The 17,905-nt window shown below is 39.7% G+C and overlaps 2 protein-coding genes across 2 annotated transcripts; one reads left to right on the forward strand and one right to left on the reverse strand.

Annotated features, from left to right (window-relative positions):
* Positions 1-277: 277 nt before the first annotated feature.
* Positions 278-4,177, forward strand: LOC137196067 (heart- and neural crest derivatives-expressed protein 1-like). The gene is made up of 2 exons (XM_067608867.1): positions 278-1,115; positions 2,415-4,177. The coding sequence occupies exons 1-2, from the start codon at positions 639-641 to the stop codon at positions 2,508-2,510; spliced, it is 573 nt and encodes a 190-aa protein (XP_067464968.1). The 5' UTR covers positions 278-638; the 3' UTR covers positions 2,511-4,177.
* Positions 4,178-7,029: 2,852 nt separating this feature from the next.
* sap30l (sap30-like) lies at positions 7,030-17,689 on the reverse strand. Its single transcript, XM_067608878.1, has 4 exons — positions 16,926-17,689; positions 13,799-13,921; positions 12,149-12,247; positions 7,030-9,809 (listed from the first exon to the last, which is right to left on the reverse strand). The coding sequence occupies exons 1-4, from the start codon at positions 17,109-17,111 to the stop codon at positions 9,681-9,683; spliced, it is 537 nt and encodes a 178-aa protein (XP_067464979.1). The 5' UTR covers positions 17,112-17,689; the 3' UTR covers positions 7,030-9,680.
* Between the last annotated feature and the right edge of the window lie 216 nt (positions 17,690-17,905).

A 17,905-nucleotide genomic window follows, 5' to 3' on the forward strand; every position in this document is an offset into this window, starting at 1 on the left:
CCTCTCCAAAACTAATGAGGACATTCTAACTGACAAAACCCTTATTTTTACAAAACCTGAGAGAGCTGAACAACTTTTTTTTCTCATATGTGCTCGTCTGCGTAGCCAGCAACCAATTCCAACAAGCAGATTGTTGCTCCTTGTGTAGTGCTGTGAGATTGTGGCACCATGGCGCATGTTATTGCGAACCTCTCCAGACTCTCCTCCCATCCAGGCGCTCTCCTCTATTGGCTGCTTCCTTTCCACGCTGACATCCAAATCATATAAACCTGGGGGCCTCACACCTTCACCGGGGTCAAATTTCTTGGGCAAATCAGAGCAGCCTCTTCGGGAAACGATCGCAAGAAAGAAAGAAAGTGGAGCTCAACAGATCACCGAGATTTGTTTTCTGGAATTATAAACTTTTTTCCGGCCTGTTTCACCTCGGCTGAAGTTACTTCCAGACTGACAACGATGTAAAAGTTGGTGGCTACGTTTTTGCTTGAGTCGTTAACGCATTCAAGGGAATACATGCTTAAGTCTTGAATGAGTTCTGTTGGCTGTAGATCCCCGAGCAGAGACCGTTTTGGGGCAGCAGCAGAGCGAGACAGAGGGCGACGGAAAACACCCCAACTACCGTATTTGCTATCCCGCTCAACATGAACCTCATCGGGGGCTACCAGCATCACCACCACCTGATGCACGAACCCTTCCCGTTCGTCCAGCGATGTCATCAGGATGCGCCGTACTTCCAGAGCTGGGTGGTGAACCACGGCGAGGTGCCCCCGGACTTCCAGATCCAAGCGCCCTACCCGGCCGTGGACCTCGCGCCTGGAGCGACGCACGATGCCCGGCTGGAGAGCCTTCAAGTGGGGATGGGGAAGAGGAGAGCGTCGGGGCCGAAAAAGGAGCGCCGGAGGACGGAGAGCATCAACACAGCTTTCGCCGAGTTGCGGGAGTGCATCCCCAACGTCCCCGCAGACACAAAACTGTCTAAAATTAAAACGTTACGCCTGGCGACCAGTTACATCGCCTACCTGATGGACGTCCTGGCCAAAGACTCCGGGGAGACAGAAGGCTTTAAGGCCGAAATTAAGAAATTTGAAAGCCGAGATCTGAAAAGGAAACGGGATCTGGTAAGTTCAGACTGTCTGTAGGAGCCTCCTGTTGCTTCATGAGTAAAATAGTTTTCTATAATTCAGCAGCTCATTCATTTAAGTTTGAGTCACTCTAAAATTAACTAGAGGCCTGGGAACTAAGTTGGAACGGAAAGATTATATTATAAGGCGGCCTTAAACCATTTGGTGTGATTTATCAAACTGCAGCAACATTAATTATAGTTTACGTTTAAATATAAAGCGTAAATATGAAACATAATTTCCAGTTTTACTTGCTTTCAGTCTGTAAATAACCCATGTGAATTATGACAACAACTCCCATCAAAATGTGGTTAAAATATATTTTTAGCTGATAGATCTGAGGTTTAATAGTCAGTCTGTTATATTTAATGGTATTTTATGTCAGTTATAGTCCACAGTAACGACAATTCATGGTGGGACTCTCACAGTTCCCCCTGAAAAACAGCACTTTATTTAAAAAAATATGGCCTTTAACAGTTATGTTATGATCCAGATAATATTTAGACCCTTTATATCTTTATACACACCGAGTTCACTCAGTCACGTTATTGATATGTTTGTTTTGTATCAGTAAAACTTTGCATGCTTAAAATATCTCCAGCTACTGATTACCGTAATGACAACTAGCTTTCATCAGTTATTAGTATTATTTTTTTCACTTTGAAACATCACTTCACACACTATAGAGGTTCATAACGTTTATGCTTAGTGTAATACACAATACACAACACCTATAAAGGTCTCGTGTTCACTCTTAAATTCACCAAAAAAATGCTGTTTTAGTCAACACTGAAGTTAGCACCACGTGTAAAACCTAGTTTAAGTTTTAAAATATAGCTACAATTATATTTTATATGACAATATGTAACATAGGCTATATTGTGTTTAATATTTGGTGAATTATTTTGTTTGTTTGTTATGTTTTGGTCATGGTTTCACTTACTTTCACTAAATGAAAGCCTGTGATGTCATGGCCCTGATTGCGTCGAGGCCCCCAAATTTTCGCATTATGGCTGTAGAGTGACGAAAACCAGCATGCGCCACATGTTCCCAGGACCTTCCCGTGTAATCAGACTCTCAGACTATACAGACGAATACACTCGTAGTAATAATATCCCAGGAAAAGATGCAGTGACACTATTTTAAAGTCCAGGTCCTCTCACTAAGCTGAGCTGAGCAAACTGAGGTTTATGTCCGTGTGTTTCAGCCTCCTCTGCTGATAATGATGATGATGATGATGATGATGATGATTATGATGTGGTGTTTTTTGGTGTTTTGGTCTCCCTCCTCTTACAGACTGACGGCCTGCCAGAGTCTTTAGGAGCCGAGAAGAAGGTGAAAGGCCGGACCGGTTGGCCGCAGCAGGTCTGGGCTCTGGAGCTCAACCAGTGACCCTCCTCTCCTCACCCCCCCCCCCCCCCCCCCAAACCTTCGACCCCCTGCCAGCCAAAAAAAAAAACAACAACAAAAACCAAAAAACTTTCTCACAGACTCTGGATTCAAAAGGCCACTGACTGATTGAACGTGCGCACACCGCTGTGCACGTGCAATGATGCGCAAAAAAAGAGAGAATGAAAGGACAACATGTAAACACAGTGAACGCGCGGCTGAGGAAAACACCAACATGAACACTTGTTGAGCTCCTTTCCTCCTGATGTGGTTTCTAACTCCACACACACACACACACACACACACACACACACACACACACACACACACACACACATCTGGCTCTATGTGTTTGATATTTGTGGTGTTTTTTTTTTCTTTTTTTGATGTTTCCACCCCTCCATTACTGCAGATGTTGCCATGGTGTCAAGAAAACATCTGTCTCCCCTAAAAAATGGGTTTATCTGCTGCGTTTTCCACTTATAATGGCGCTGAAAATAAATAATTATGACACATAATAAGTGGAGCACATGTAGAGTGAGAAGAAAGGGCAAAGATACAATGATTTTTTTATTATATTAACTGAATTTTTATCTTCTAAAACTGTGCTTTCTTCTCTCTTTTTTTTGGCGCGGAATTATTTCGATATGATGCCAAATCACAGTCATGCAGGCGGTAGCTACAACATATTTAAGTATTTATTTTCAGTGTGGGTTTTTGAGTGTGAGTTACCTGGACGTGACAGGTATGGATTGATATATTTTAATCCAATCACAAAGCAGTTATGACGCTCAATTCTTTGAAGTCGTGACTGCGTTGAGAAACAGCTCCGGTTAAACACAGAAGTGACATTAGATTATCATAAAGAGAAACGTTTGATGCAGAAATAGTGATACTATGTTTTATTTTATCACTCAGGCTCGGAAGTGTTTATTATCTTCTATCAATTTGCACATTTTCAACTGCAAAAACTTAACGAAACATAAAATAAGCATCACATCATGTTAAATTTAATTAAAGATAATATTGTAATTTTAAAACATGAATCAATTAAGCAACATATCAAGTTATAAATGACAAGAAGCTTCATTTATAGCCTGGTAATTTGGGATTTGTATTTCTGGATTGCTTATGTCTTTGTAATTTAATATCATGTTTTGTAAAAAAAAAAAAATTGCTGGGAAAAATAGGAAATAAAACAAATATACGAACTAGATTCAGTAATCATTTCTGTGAGCTGGTGGGAAGCCGAGACCAGAAGAAACACGTTTTTTGGGGGAAACAAATGTTAGTAATGTTAATGTCACACAGTTTCCGCCTGATGGATTTTGGCGCAGTCAGAATATTTAAACTCTTATTAATCCAGTATTCTTTGTCAGATATCTTACAACAAACTCAGATGGAGCCCTGACTGTAAACTCTTCAGGCTGTTGTTGATGTTTCTTGTAGAAAAATGAATTAAATATACTGAATCTACCTCAAAATTGTCACTGTCCGTTTGAGAAGACACCGAATGTTCAGTTAACGCACAGCTTTCACTCCCACATGTAAAACACAAAAAGGAAAAAAAAAAGGGATAAAAAATGTTTATTACTGTGCGAAATGTTGATAGAAGTGTATAGATGTGAAGTTATATATAGTTCCGTAAATAAATGAATTATTTTAAGACACTCCAGCCGTAGTGAAGGTGTTTTTGCTTGTGTAAATGTCTTTCTTCAACAGGAAATCAACGTCTTATTAAACAGATATTATTGTCCAGAAATCAGGCGACGTCTTCGTTTTTTTTTTTTTTTTTTTTTTTTTTTTTAAAAAAAAGACGTTTTGTTTTACATGTTTTTTGGGGAGAATAGCGGTTATAATCAATGGAAAAGGAAAAATAGTTCTGAAATTAATCTAAGAAGACTCACATAATTTAATAATAATTTTAGAAGCAGTTAATAAAGATTGTTTTTGTCTTTTTTTAAAAAAATTTAATCCGAACATATGGCTTTTTTTTCACAATTTCTGCACAATTCTAATTATTTCCAGGGAACTTTTTTCAAATTCAGATTTATAACTTTAATTTCTTTGCACATTTCTAAGATTGAAGTTGAATGTTCATTTAAAATGGATGTCACGTTATTCAATGTCCCCTCTTACTATATTCAGAGCATTAAAATAGTCAGAAGGTCAGAAGACTTGTATGCTTTTTAAATCCTATACATAAAAATAATTATAATAATCAATCATTTCTAATCATTCTGTGTTGATTAATCATGCAAACATTTTATTGACTCTTGAATGACTCTTAACCTAACTCTTTCATTGGCTCAATCACCTCCAGTAGGCTCCACTAAAAGTTTTTTGAAAAGAGTTAGTGATAGCATTAAAAAAAAAAAAAAAAAAAGTTTGGCTTAAAAAATAACAATTCAGCCCGGTGAAAAAGTGCCATCTCAACAAAATCTTGTAATATATTTAAATGCTTGGTGGAGGAAACGTTTTAAAAGTGTGGGGCAACTCTCTGTGAACAGTCTCCAGGAGGGTAAAACACACCACACATGCTGACTGACCTCCATTCAAAAGGAGAATCTGTGGTGACATCTAGTGGTTGAAAGCTACAACTGCAACAACACGGCTTTGAAGGAGTAGTTAGGAGAGTTAGGGGACCTGTGAGGGACAATTTTTAAAAAGAAAAAATTGATGCAACTGAGGCTGAGATATCCTGATTTTCAGTCCCTTGAGCAGATTGAGCTCCAACTAACTGTTTCTACCTGTTTCCAGTCTCTATGCTAAGCTAACAGTCTCTTGGCTCTATTAAGCACCTAGACATGAGAGTGGCCTCAGTTTTCTTAACTAAGTCTGTGCAACAGTGTATTTAGGTGTATTAAGCTAACCGTTATTACTTAGCTTTGATACAGTTTGTTGGGAAATTATGCTAGAATTTGATTTTTGTTTGTTATTTTGGTTGGATTGGTGTGTTTTGATTTGTAAAGCAAATACAGGTAACGATACAGGTGACACAGTGATGGTTTGACTACTGAATGATGTAATTATCCAATAGGATGTCTCGCATGATGTTTGAAATTGTATAAAAAGGGGTTTTCAGTCCATTATTCCTGTTTGGCTCCTGATAAAGGCAAAAGCTGAAAGGTTAGACTTTGATTCAGCACAAGTCTGTTTGAACTCTTAACTGCTTGAAGGAGGAGGACCGCACACAGACTAGCTCATTTCATCAACTTCTTCTTTATTCAGAATCTACAAGCTCCAGCATAAATTTGATGGGGTTGAGGTGCTTCTTTATTTGATATCCGAAAATGTTTAACTGACTGAGGCTAGTTTTTGACACAGAAGCTTCTACAGGACAGAGCCACGAGATTAATGGAGGCCCCATCTGAGTTGATATTACACTTAACTGATTCAATGGTGAAAATTAATCAAATTTCCACAAAATAAACAGACACACGGTGAATCAGAGGCAGTTGCCCTCTTTGCCTGGTTGGTAATCAGGTCTTTGATCACATCTGTGATTTTGTTAAAGGACAGGTTCACGATTTTTCAAGTCTTTCTTAAAACAACAGTCAGGTGCCCGAATGAAAACTGGAAGAGGTTTTATTCGCTGTAAACATTCCTCCTTTTCATACTGGCAGTTGAAATATTCCCATTAAATGTGCTTTCAATGTAAGTGATGGAGGCCAAAATCCACAGTCAAACAAGGGTAACTAAAAACACCGCCTCTCAGTCGTACGCCTCCGCAAACCAGTCAATTTACATCCATGTCTGTCCAGACTCATATAATATTTGTAGTGAAGACTTTGAAGGGATTTAATAAAAGCTATTAAGTGTATTTTCCCTGTATAAGTTCACATGCTCGGCCACAACACAAAGTTATAGCCATGACAGTAAACAATGCTTCAGATATGGATGTTGCAGCAAAGCACTTTTGTGAGGTCACAGTGAAAGTGACCTTGACCTTTGACCTTTAATTACCAAATTTTAATCAGTCTATCCTTGAGTCCAAGTAGACATTTGTGCCAGATGAAATTTAATTCCCTCCAGGCGTTCCTGAGATAACGCGTTCACGAGAATGGGACAACCCAAAAACACGATGCCTCCGGGCACGGCTGTCGCCGACGCAGAGACATATAAAGTGTTTAGAAGTCAATCTGAAGATAATAGGAGGCTTCAGCTGTCTGTGTTAGTCAACTAAAGTGGATATCTAATCTTTTTAGCATAAAATCTTCTTTGTGTCTCGACAGACGGTGTTTTCCTGTTCAGCTACAGTGGAAGAATCATAACAAAAAGAGGGAATTTTGGCACTGAAAGACAGTGACTTTCCAAGAATTGAGTGGCTTTGACTCATTTAGACGACTTCATATTAGCTTCAGATTAACTTTTAAATACATTTTGTATGGAAGGAGGACTGTGGATTTTGTTCCTCCATCACTTCCATTGTAAATGCATTATGAAGAGATCTTCTAATGGTCAGTATGAACAGGAGGAACGATTATAGCAAGAAAAACATGTCAGTGTTCATTTGGGCACCTGACTTGTAAAATTGTGAGTCTTTATTTTCCTCGTACAGTGAAAAATGCTGCTGCTGAAAAAGACCACAACATATGTGACAGCTGAACAATCTGTGAATGAACAGAGGAGACGAGACGGTTGCTTCTGCCTGTACAATACATTTATTATTATTTTTATTCTTATTAGAGGAGCAATAAGCAGCCATATTTATATATGTATTTTCTAATACAACAATTAGGTTAATGTGGCGTGGCCTATATGTTAATAAAGATGGATGTTATCTACATGACGCTAACAAACCTACAAGCAAAACTGAAAATATGTCAGACAATAGAAAGAAAGAAAAAAAAAAAACCCTGTCAAGACAAACTCAGTGTGGTGGACAAACTTAAATATGACATGTGACAGAAGATGCAGATAAAAATAAAAAAAACAACAACAACAAAAACCCCAAACTGTGTGTAGCCTACAATCCATGTAGTCACCACCATAAAAAAAAAAACACAGAATAGGAGTTGAAGAGGAGTATGGTTTTGAAAACTATGAGTTTTTCTGGCAGTGCATTAAGAATTTGAATAAACTTGTATCAGCATGTTGGATTCATCATATTACATGTTTCATATTTAAGAGGTGTTGCTGGTGGATACCTGCCAAAAGGGCTACAGGTCAACACAGCTTGTGGCTTAACACTGAAATATAAAAAGAACGTGATCAAAGAAATGACATCTTCAATTCTGCTTCCTCTGCTTCGTATCACTGCAAACTGAAAACCGTTAAAATAAGCTGTTTGCAGACTTCACTTTGGACTCTGGGAGCTGCAGTCACGTCATGCATTTCACAAACTAGACCATAAATCGATTGAGCATAAATCAATTAACAAATGACAAAAAGGAAATCACCGTGCTTCAATGTTTACATACAAATGTAAATCATTTTAAAGGTGCAGTGTGTTGGATTTAGTGCCATCTGGTGGTGAGGTTGCAGATTGCAACAAACTGAATACCCCTCCCCCTCCCTTCCAAGTGTGTAGGAGAACCCACGGTGGCCACGAAACTCATGAAAAACACCAAAGGCCCCTCGCTAGAACCGGCGTTTGGTTTGTCCATTGTGGGCTACTGTAGAAACATGCTGGTGCAACATGGCGGCCTCTGTAAAGAGGATCCCTATGTAGATATAACGGGCTCATTCTAAGGTAACAAAAACAGTTCTTATTTTCAGGTGATCAGACACTAATGACAACATACTTATGAATATTATATTCCTGCCAAGTCTGTTCCGTTAGATGCCACTAAATTCAACACACTGCACCTTTAAAAGAGTGAAGATGGACATGAGTTCAATCCGAGTGTAAAAAATAAAATACCATAAAATACAAAACAAATCCAGTGATGCCACTTTTGGTGCCAAATTAAGATTCATGTTGGACCTTTTATGACATTCTAGTACATGAAGGAGCTGGATTGTTTCAATTGGGCATATAAATGTAAAACTTTTAAGACTTCATTAGCCAACATTCACTAAAGTTGAAAGGTGTAGTAAGTATCAAATCAAGAATTGAGATGTCCACTATAAACACTGCTCTTAAATATTAAAATGACGCTAATAATTACTCTTACACCCCTCTATCTCACACACACACACACACACAAGAAAAAAAATTGAGAAATCTAAAATCAACAGACACAACTTTATACAACTTGTTAAGGCTGAACTAAAGAGAAAGAAAGGATTACAAAGAAAAAAAAAAAGAAAGTAGCTACCACACCTGCGAAGCACTGAGAAAATAAATCTGTATGTGTGTTTGTGTGTACATAAAACAACTAGCAAGAGGGAAAAGTTTGCTTCATAGCCGAATGCTACATCATTCACCGCCACCAGTCTTTACATGCATCACATCCAAATGAAAAAGGGGCGACGGGGTGAGTTTTTAAACATTATTGAGAATTTGGGTTGCTTCCTGTGTGTGAATTTTGTGCCGTTTATAGTTTTGAAGGGAGGAAATTGACCTGGAGCACTGACAAACGAGTCTTCAGCAAAGGCGACGCCCCTTTCCAACAATTCATTCATTCACAAAAAAGTAAAGAAAAACCCACTCAGCATTCAATATCAGTTTGGCACATGCATTCCTGATGGTGAACATGTTAACAGTCAACTCGGCAAAGAAAAAAAAATACCCCAAATTACCAAAAATGTTGTTTTTACTCTTAAGGCAGCTATATTGTACATTGCATTCAACCAAGTACGCTGTTCCTTTTGTACATATCGACAGTTACGTTACAGCATGACGACGTAAAAACCCTGCGGAGCGAGTCCTGGTCCTTCACAGTCTTTAAGGACTTGGCATTTGCAGAGGACAGGAAGAGGAAATGCCTTGGAGAAAGATTGTGATTACTACATGCTCAGAGACTGAGTAAACTCATCCCAACCTGAATTCTCTCCAATTTTCCATTCAGTGTCCATTCGAGGACAGCCAGAGTAAGTGTGTGTGTTCTGGTCTTGCAGAGGAGCGGGACGGTGGAGTTGCTTTTGGTTGTTGTCGCTGTTGTTTTTGTTGTTAGTGGCGTCCAGGTTTTGTGAAGGGTTGCTGTTGCTGTAAATGGTGCCGTTTGTCACTGTGGATTATTGTTGATTTTGTTGTAGCTACTGCCGTGGTGGTGGTTGTTTAGAAGTCTAGTCCAGTGGTTTGCCACCGTCTCCTTTCTGGTCCAAACGGCTCTTGCTGCTCTTCACCATGTAAATAAAGTAGGTCAGTGTTTCCTTCTCGTTTACTGGAATATTTCTGAAGTGACGACTCACCGTCTACAGAAGAGGAGAAAAGACAAGATGTTTTTTTTTTTTAAAGAAACAAAACAGTATACATCTCCCATATTTATCTACACAGAATGTGTTAGTCGTCCAGAACTTTGTGGTTCTGGTATTAAGGCAGCAACTAACAAGTGACTGGGTGGCTGTGGTTCAAATGGTAGAGAGGTCAAAACCCAGCTGACTCCTGTTCACATATCTATGAGGCCCTGTTTTAAATTGTGCAAGCACAGTGATAAACACAAAGCAGTGGGTCTCGGGAGCAGAGAACATGCTGTTTTACTTCATATATGTGCAGAAGTACAAAATCCATACGGATTAGATGAAGTGGAAAATAAATCAGAGGGTGCGGTGATAAATAAATACACTCTCAGCACATCGCTCGTTTCATAGCTCTGACGAAGTTGTGTCAAGTGAAGCATGACAATAGTTCAACAAATGGAAGGTGCAGAGTGTCACGATGTGATCACACAGCATCACAAATCTGTAGCCAAAGGCAGAAGGTGTCCCAGTTTATTATGGTACAAAGATAATAGATTAATAACTAAAAGCTGTTCTTTGATATCATGAATGCAACGCAATGTTGGTTTTAATTCTGCTGAATATAATGCTATAAATAGGCACATCATATTTCAAGGTCGGGAAAATACCCAACTGTCACAACAGTCAACAGTCAGTGTGTTTGTTGCTACACCGCCATAAAAATAGGACCCTAAGTGTGCTTGAGCAACACACTGAATCCCAAACTGCTCCCAGTGTTTGGTGAATGGAAAACAAGTAAGTTGCTTTGGACTAAACGTGCCAAACAAATGTAATATATATAAAAGTATATATGTCCCGTCTCATCCTGTATGTGCACTGAAAACATCTTGACACGAACTCATTGCACCTGCGTTTGGACAGTTATCCACATTTGAGACTGCACCCCCCTGAAAATGTTTGGTGTTTCTACTTCAAAAATAATTGAATTTTTAATAGATTATCACATTTGTCATTGAATAATTTTCTGGTTAGCAACTAAACGATTTGTTTCGGCGCTACTTGTCGATGCTCAGATCTGTTCTCTTGACACCGACGACGGCTCCTTTTTCCAAAGTATCTCCTATCACATGCTTCAGGTCCATTCTTGGTAATCTGTGTACAAAGTATGAGGTGCCGCTTCATTGACTAGTTTATGTAGTAGCACATATTCAGTATCTATCACTTTCCATTACATAGATGCAAATTGAGACGGATGACTGGCTCCGTTTGCACAGGCATGGTTTCCATTTTTCTGCTCACTGAGTGAATATATGAATCAAACACTCAGGCTAAAAAACATCTTTCATTCTACCTTGCTCTATCAAGGATTGCTCAAGGATCTTTTGCTGGTTATGGCCAGTTAACAAAAATTTACACAAAAGAACATGAATTTAATCCATCTTGTAGTCACTCTTCAAGTGCTTTATTGTGGATTTTTTCTTGTCTAGTTTTTAAAAAGTAGCCCAAAAGATGATTATAACTCAGTATTATTACCGTCCATAAGACAACTAAAATAAACATAAAATCTTTGAGGACATTTAACCATCACCTGAAGCCAAATTTAAGGTAGTTTAGATCAATAAATCAACCATTGGCTGAAGAAAACAAACCTCCTCTCACTGGATCTCCTGAATGAGGCTGAACACTGGGACAGCTGTGACTGGTTGTGGGCTGTTGACTGGTGCTTTATTAATGATGTGGGAGGCTCATTAATAGGAGGGCTTGAACCTGTCTAAAAGCCTGGGGAAACATTCAACTTACAGCCCGGTTTCAGTCACTCCCACTGTTCACATCCGACCCCCCCCCCTCCCCAAACACAAGCCGACTGAGAGGCTCTAGATACAGGAGGTATTTGTAAGGATGAGGGCCGAGCCAGCTGCATGAAGTCCACCTGTCGATTTGGCGAATTAGTCTAACAATCTCTCCATGACCAATTACTGTGGAATAGGACCTGCAACACTACGTATATCACGGTAAATGAGTAATACGGATCCGGGGGGTTGAGGAGAAAGAGGTCAGGAACACCTAATGAGGGCGGCTCAATGGCCTTCAATGTAACTGAACATCAACTACGAGGCTGATGATGCCAAAAGAAATCCATAAAAAGGAGTAAAGAGTTCCTCCCAAGGTGCTGCTTAATATGTTGTTTCTATAGGAATGATGTTATGGAGTAATGATCCTACAGGGGCAAAACTTTTATTACAAATATCTATAACAATAGATTTCTAATTCCTCTAAGATGTACTGTTAGTCCAAGTACAAGTCACCCAGCATGTAGTGGACAACGTGTCATTCTGTTATCAGTGTGTTGTTACCTCTGCCAGCTGGGCCTTGTTGAGGCCGGGTCTGGTCTGCAGCTTGTAATGTCGCTTGTAGCGTCTCAACGTGTTCACCTGCAGCTGGAAAAGGTCGACCTGAAAACACAACAGAGGCAGGGATGCAGTCAGTTCACGTCTGAGAGTCGGTACCTTCTCGACCTGATTCCATCCTGGAAATAATTCAACGATTAACTCGAGACTGCTTCAGTCTCTTCTTCAGCTTTTAAAGAGAATGAAACTTCATGGAAAGGAATCTCTGTGGAGAAATTGGACACATGCACAACTAAATAATACAGGATGATGGACATTTCTTCAAACAGAGTAATGGCGGCTATGAAAGCATATTCTTGTCACAGTTCCTCCGTGAGAATATAATAAACTATGTATAATAGAATCTTGTGTTATACATGTTCCAGAGTCCAAGAACAGCCAGTCCTCAAAACTTTCTTCTTTAAAATTTTAATAGCAGCTGTGTCATAATTTAGTGGTTTTATTAATTTAAGGCTGATAGTTTCTGTGTCCTGCTTTTGTCTTTTCCTGTGTTCGTCTGCAAAGCAACTGGAAGGGCTTCTTGCTCCAAAATGCCCCGACTATGATGTCTGTGTTCAACATTGTGAGTGACGAGGACATCTTGTAACTGATCGCTAATTCAGACCGTCTATAAGTCTGAAGTCGCCTCCTGTTTCTAGTTGATTTACATTTGTTGTTTATATGTTCCTTATTTGATAGTTTTGTGTTTTGAATCGGACGGCTCATCCTGCGTAGTTACCTGCATTTCCCTCAAGGTGGCAGACTATCCCCTCCCTGAGTTGCCCGCGCTAAGTCGACTAGGTGAGCCCGAGTATATTAGATCTACTCACCTGCTGGGTAGCGTTCATTAGCCCGGCGTGCTCATGCAGAGACACACGTGGAAAGAGTTGGAGTGATGCTAATGCTATCCAGACAAGGAGATGTATGCGGGGTCGAGACGAGCGAAAACTATCTGAAATTCTCAGTTAACACCCTCGGTGAGCGGAGTGAGGTATGTGAAGTAGTTAATTGCCTTTACTGCAGGTACAGAGGGTTTGAGTTGTTCATTCTAATTGTTTGAAACGTTTTGTTTGTTTACATTATTAGCGTGCAGCGCTATCTTGTTAGATTATTATTAGAGTAGCAGTGGTTTGCTTCTTTGCGTGAATTTAAATGTGTTTGTTTATTTGAGGGAAAGGTTATTTGGAGTTTGATTGAATGAGGGTAATATATTCAGTATTGTGATGTTTAGGATTTGTCTGTTTATTCACTGCTTGTGGTATGAATTGAATTTAAATGCAGTTTAGTCAGCTCTGTATGAGGCTTTGAATTTAGTAGATAATGTTTGCTGACTGGATATTAGTATCAGTGAGGTAAGCTAATTATTAATTTTTATTGTTATTTAATTCAATTTATCATCCTCTGTTCTGTATTTCAATATTAATGACTGTAAATAAATGTGGATTCTAATTTTTGTATATTCTCTATAGTCTTCACGGTGCTTTCCATGGTGCATGAGATGATGACTGATAGTGAGAAATAAAACACAATGTGAAGCATCAGTTTGGGGCTTTCCGCGTCTTTCTCAACTAAGCCTGTTACAAATCTTTCTTTTTTAAACAAATGTTATGTCGTTACCTCAGGAACCTCCACGTCATGATCCGGGGACTCTCCTCCGTCGTCGCTGGTCTTCCTCTTCCTCTTGTTGCGGACGCTCTGGATGAAGTTCTTGTGGAAGTCGCAGATGTAGAGGTGTCGCACCTACAAAACATATTGATGAGCATTAAAGGAATAGTTTACCGTGTGCAAAATATGTTTAGTTTAGACTGTTTTAGGATCTTATCTATATTCACTACACTACTACTGGGAGGAATATAAAAAAAACACCTTTTCCAGAACTTTTAAACCTTAAAAATCAAACAAACCAAACTTCAGCAGTGTTCAAATCAAAACCAAACGCAGCAGTGTTTACTGCTGTCTTTAGAGAAGTAGTCATACAAGAGCCCTCGCCAAAATAAACTTGTGAAACTGGCAACGTTATAATTTAAAACAGGAAGTATCTGATCAAAATCACTGCGTACAGTGCATAGATAGTTGGCTGTTTATGATAATTGATGCTACAGACACATTTTGGTTGTAACTCAGAAAGTATTGAAGTAATAATAATAATAATAATAATAATAACCAAACGAGCGAGGCTTGCTGTTTTAATGCCTGTGCTGCCACGGCTGAATGCCTAAAACGCTGCATTAATTCTGTCCTCTAGTGAACTCCTGTGTCATTCCTCTGAGCCACGCTCACAACATGGGACTTATCACATGAGTCACTATAGCCTGGAAAACAGTGAAACCAGTGGGCAAAGAGCAGAACACACACGCACACACACTAAAGGATAGTCAGTTCGCTCCTCAGGCTGCACTGCTTGAGTCACTACACATCGAGCTTTTCATGAAAGAGATGAAATTTCCTGGATGGCTTACTGCAGCGACACCACATTCGTTAAACATTCTTCCATTCGAGGATTACACTGCTGTGCGCTACGAGGCCCAGGGCCCTAACGGTGACCCCCTCCCTCTCTCTTGGTGCACTGTCATTGCATTCTGTTGCTTTAAGGGGCTTATCAGGTGAAGGGACACGGCAGAGTACACATGGCGGGAATATTTCCCTGCCTCCAGGTCTGTTGTGTTTGTGGTAAAATGATTAAAGATTTTATTTGGGAATATGCACCATGTGAGTATAACTGAATTAAATAAAAGTCATTACAACTAGATTTTTACACATGGTCTCTCCACTACAGAAAGTATTTTTCTATCATTTTCAGTGTTTTGTATTGTTATGTGTGTATATGTATAACGGTTTACCTAAAGATGGGCACTGCAAATGCTTAAGAATAACCACAGGAACCACCCAAAGACCCTTGTCATTTTACTGTGTGTTGTGGGGCTGAAACGATGAGTCCATAAACTGTATAGTTCATCAACAGAAAGTTAATCTGAAACTATTGATTAAATTAATAAATTGCTTATTGGGCTTTAGGAAACTGTGATGAAATTTGTTTTTTGTTTTGCTATTTTCCTCACAGTTAATAGACCAAATAGTTGATTCATTGAGAAAGTAACCGCAAGATTAAACAATAATGAAGATCCTCTTTAGTTGCAGCTCTACTATATTGTGCTTAAGCTGTGCATATCCCTAAACAACACTGGAATAGATAAAAATGACCACAAACTAATTGTCGCATGGTGAACCTAAAAAGGACCCTGGGGCCTAACAGTAACAGCTGCCTGGTTGGTGATACAGCTTTGGTTTCTAATAACTGTATAACTCGACAAGTTTCTCTCATCGTGGTCTGACGAGGCATACTGACACTTTAAGTAGGCCACTGTGAAATGTGAATATGACTGTCATTAAAATGCAAAAAAACAAAAAAAACAAAAACAGAAGCAAAACTGCTAACCAGCTAGTGGTTTCTGCCACATTGTGAGGAGCAGTGGTGGAAAGTAACTTAGTACATATACTCAAATACTGCATTTAAGTACAGTTTTGAGGTACTTGTATTTTACTTGAGTATTTCCATTTTATGCTACTCCACTACATTTATTTGACAGCTTTAGTTATTTTCAGATGAAGATTTGACACAATGGATAATATTACAAGCTTTTAAAATACAACACATTGTTAGAGATGAAACCAGTGGTTTCCAACCTTTTTGGCGTCTTACATAAAGCAGTGTGTAGTCGGGGTCACATTTCAGATGTCTATGAGTTGCTCCACCAAATAGTGATTTTTCTCTCTAAACTTCTCACATGCTTTCATTTCAATAAATGTTAAAAGGATCCAATATTTCACCAAAAAGATTTGAGAAAAAGTCCAAAAACTGAAAACAGATATATGTATCATAACTTTGTTTTTTTTTTCTTTCCTCTCCCATTAATCATCTCACGAACCCTCAGATTTACCCGGTGACCTTTTGGAGGGTCCTGACCCCTAGGTTGGGAACCACTAGACTAAACTATCTAACTGTATATAAAAGTAGTTGAAACTAGCTCCACCTCCACCAGCTACAACAGTAACATGCTGCTCTAACACCGATGCTTCAGTATTAATAATTTAATGATGTCATATATAATAATATATCAGTCAGAGGGACCAAACCACGACTTTTACTGCAATACTTTAACTACATCAAACTCATTATACTTATGTACTTTTACTTAAGTAGGATTTTTCATGCGGGACTTTTACTTGTAATGGAATATTTTTACATTGTTGCATTTTACTTGAATAAAGGATCAGAATACTTCTTCCACAACTTTATGAGGAAGCCGGTGACTGTGAGAGAAGTTGAGCAACACGGTTAACTAGCTTCCTTGGCAACAGCCATTTTATGAAGAGCAGCGGAGGCGTGTTTTGAGGAAACTGTTGCAATGAGAGAAAGCTCTAAGTTGATGTGGGAAGAACCCTGCTGCCCTGCACGTCCTCCTGACAGCCAAAACAGCAGAGATTATTTAAACAGGGGGTGTAAAACAAGACATGGCCACAAACACGACAGCCATTCCCTGACATGTTTACACCAGCAACAACAGGAGGGGGGGAAGTTCTGAATCCGCTCTTTTGTTTATTCACGTCAACCGACGCCAACCGGCTAACTAGCATTAGCTGACAGCTGGAGAGCGAGCAGCTAACTTCCAGTCATCACCTTGCAGTCACAATCACTGATTTAAGTGTCAAAACTGAATATCACGTTGTTATAAAGTTGACTTACACTCTTGTCAATGTCCAGTTTGAGCTTCTTCTGTGATATGCTCTTCTGAATCCTCTTGCTGAAGGAGGCGTTTCCAGCGGAGCGGCCGCAGCGCTCACCGTCCTCGATCAGGCAGCAGCTTTGACCGTAAAACGGCGGAGCCGGCGGTCCGTCGTGGCTGTCTTCCTCTGTGCTGAATCCATTCATTCTGCCCTGATGTAATGCTCTTTGTGTATTAGCCCACACAATACAAGAAAAAAGAATAAAAAGCCAGCGTTATGTTGGCTACCAAGTCTGTTGTTCACGCGGTGCCCTTTTGTGAAAGACACTCCGGTAGCTAGCTTCCTCGGCTAAGTTAAGTGGCTAGTTTCCGAGCTAACAACCGTTGCTGTTTAATCCTGACTCTGGCGACTTATTCCGAACTGTGATGGCTTTGCGTTACATACATATTCCTGCACATCTCCGTCAGATTCACGCCACAAACACAACAGTAGCAGCTACCGTTTGCTAGCTCCAGAGCTAGCAGGACCGCAGGGTGGCTGAGTCGCCGCTAAACGAGCAGATTCCTGCAGTGATACTCGCTCCTGTAACAGCCCGCTTCTACTCCGTAAGAGTCACAGATGACAACAATCTCACACGATTACGAACTAAAAGGAGACAACCGGCAATAACAAACGGAATAGCGTTCACGATGTCACGTACTTAACACCCACACCGCAACAATCGCGGCACACTTTCGGAACAGTTGGTACAATGGACATGCTCAGGCTGTGTGGCGGAAGTTCCCGTCCCAGACGGTGATTGGCCAATTTTACATAAAGGCGGTTTAAGCATGCAAACATAGCTATTCTATTGGCTGTTAAGACACATCAATCATCTGATGGTTTCCTTCCTGGATCACCCGGCGTCATGTTTACGACTGTGAGCAGAAGTTAAAGGTGGCGTCTTTTAAATGTTTTAAGGGGAAATGGAAATCACCCTGCACTGTCAGCTGCAACTGA

Source organism: Thunnus thynnus, chromosome 13, assembly GCF_963924715.1.
Source record: "Thunnus thynnus chromosome 13, fThuThy2.1, whole genome shotgun sequence".
NCBI classification, from domain to species: domain Eukaryota; kingdom Metazoa; phylum Chordata; class Actinopteri; order Scombriformes; family Scombridae; genus Thunnus; species Thunnus thynnus.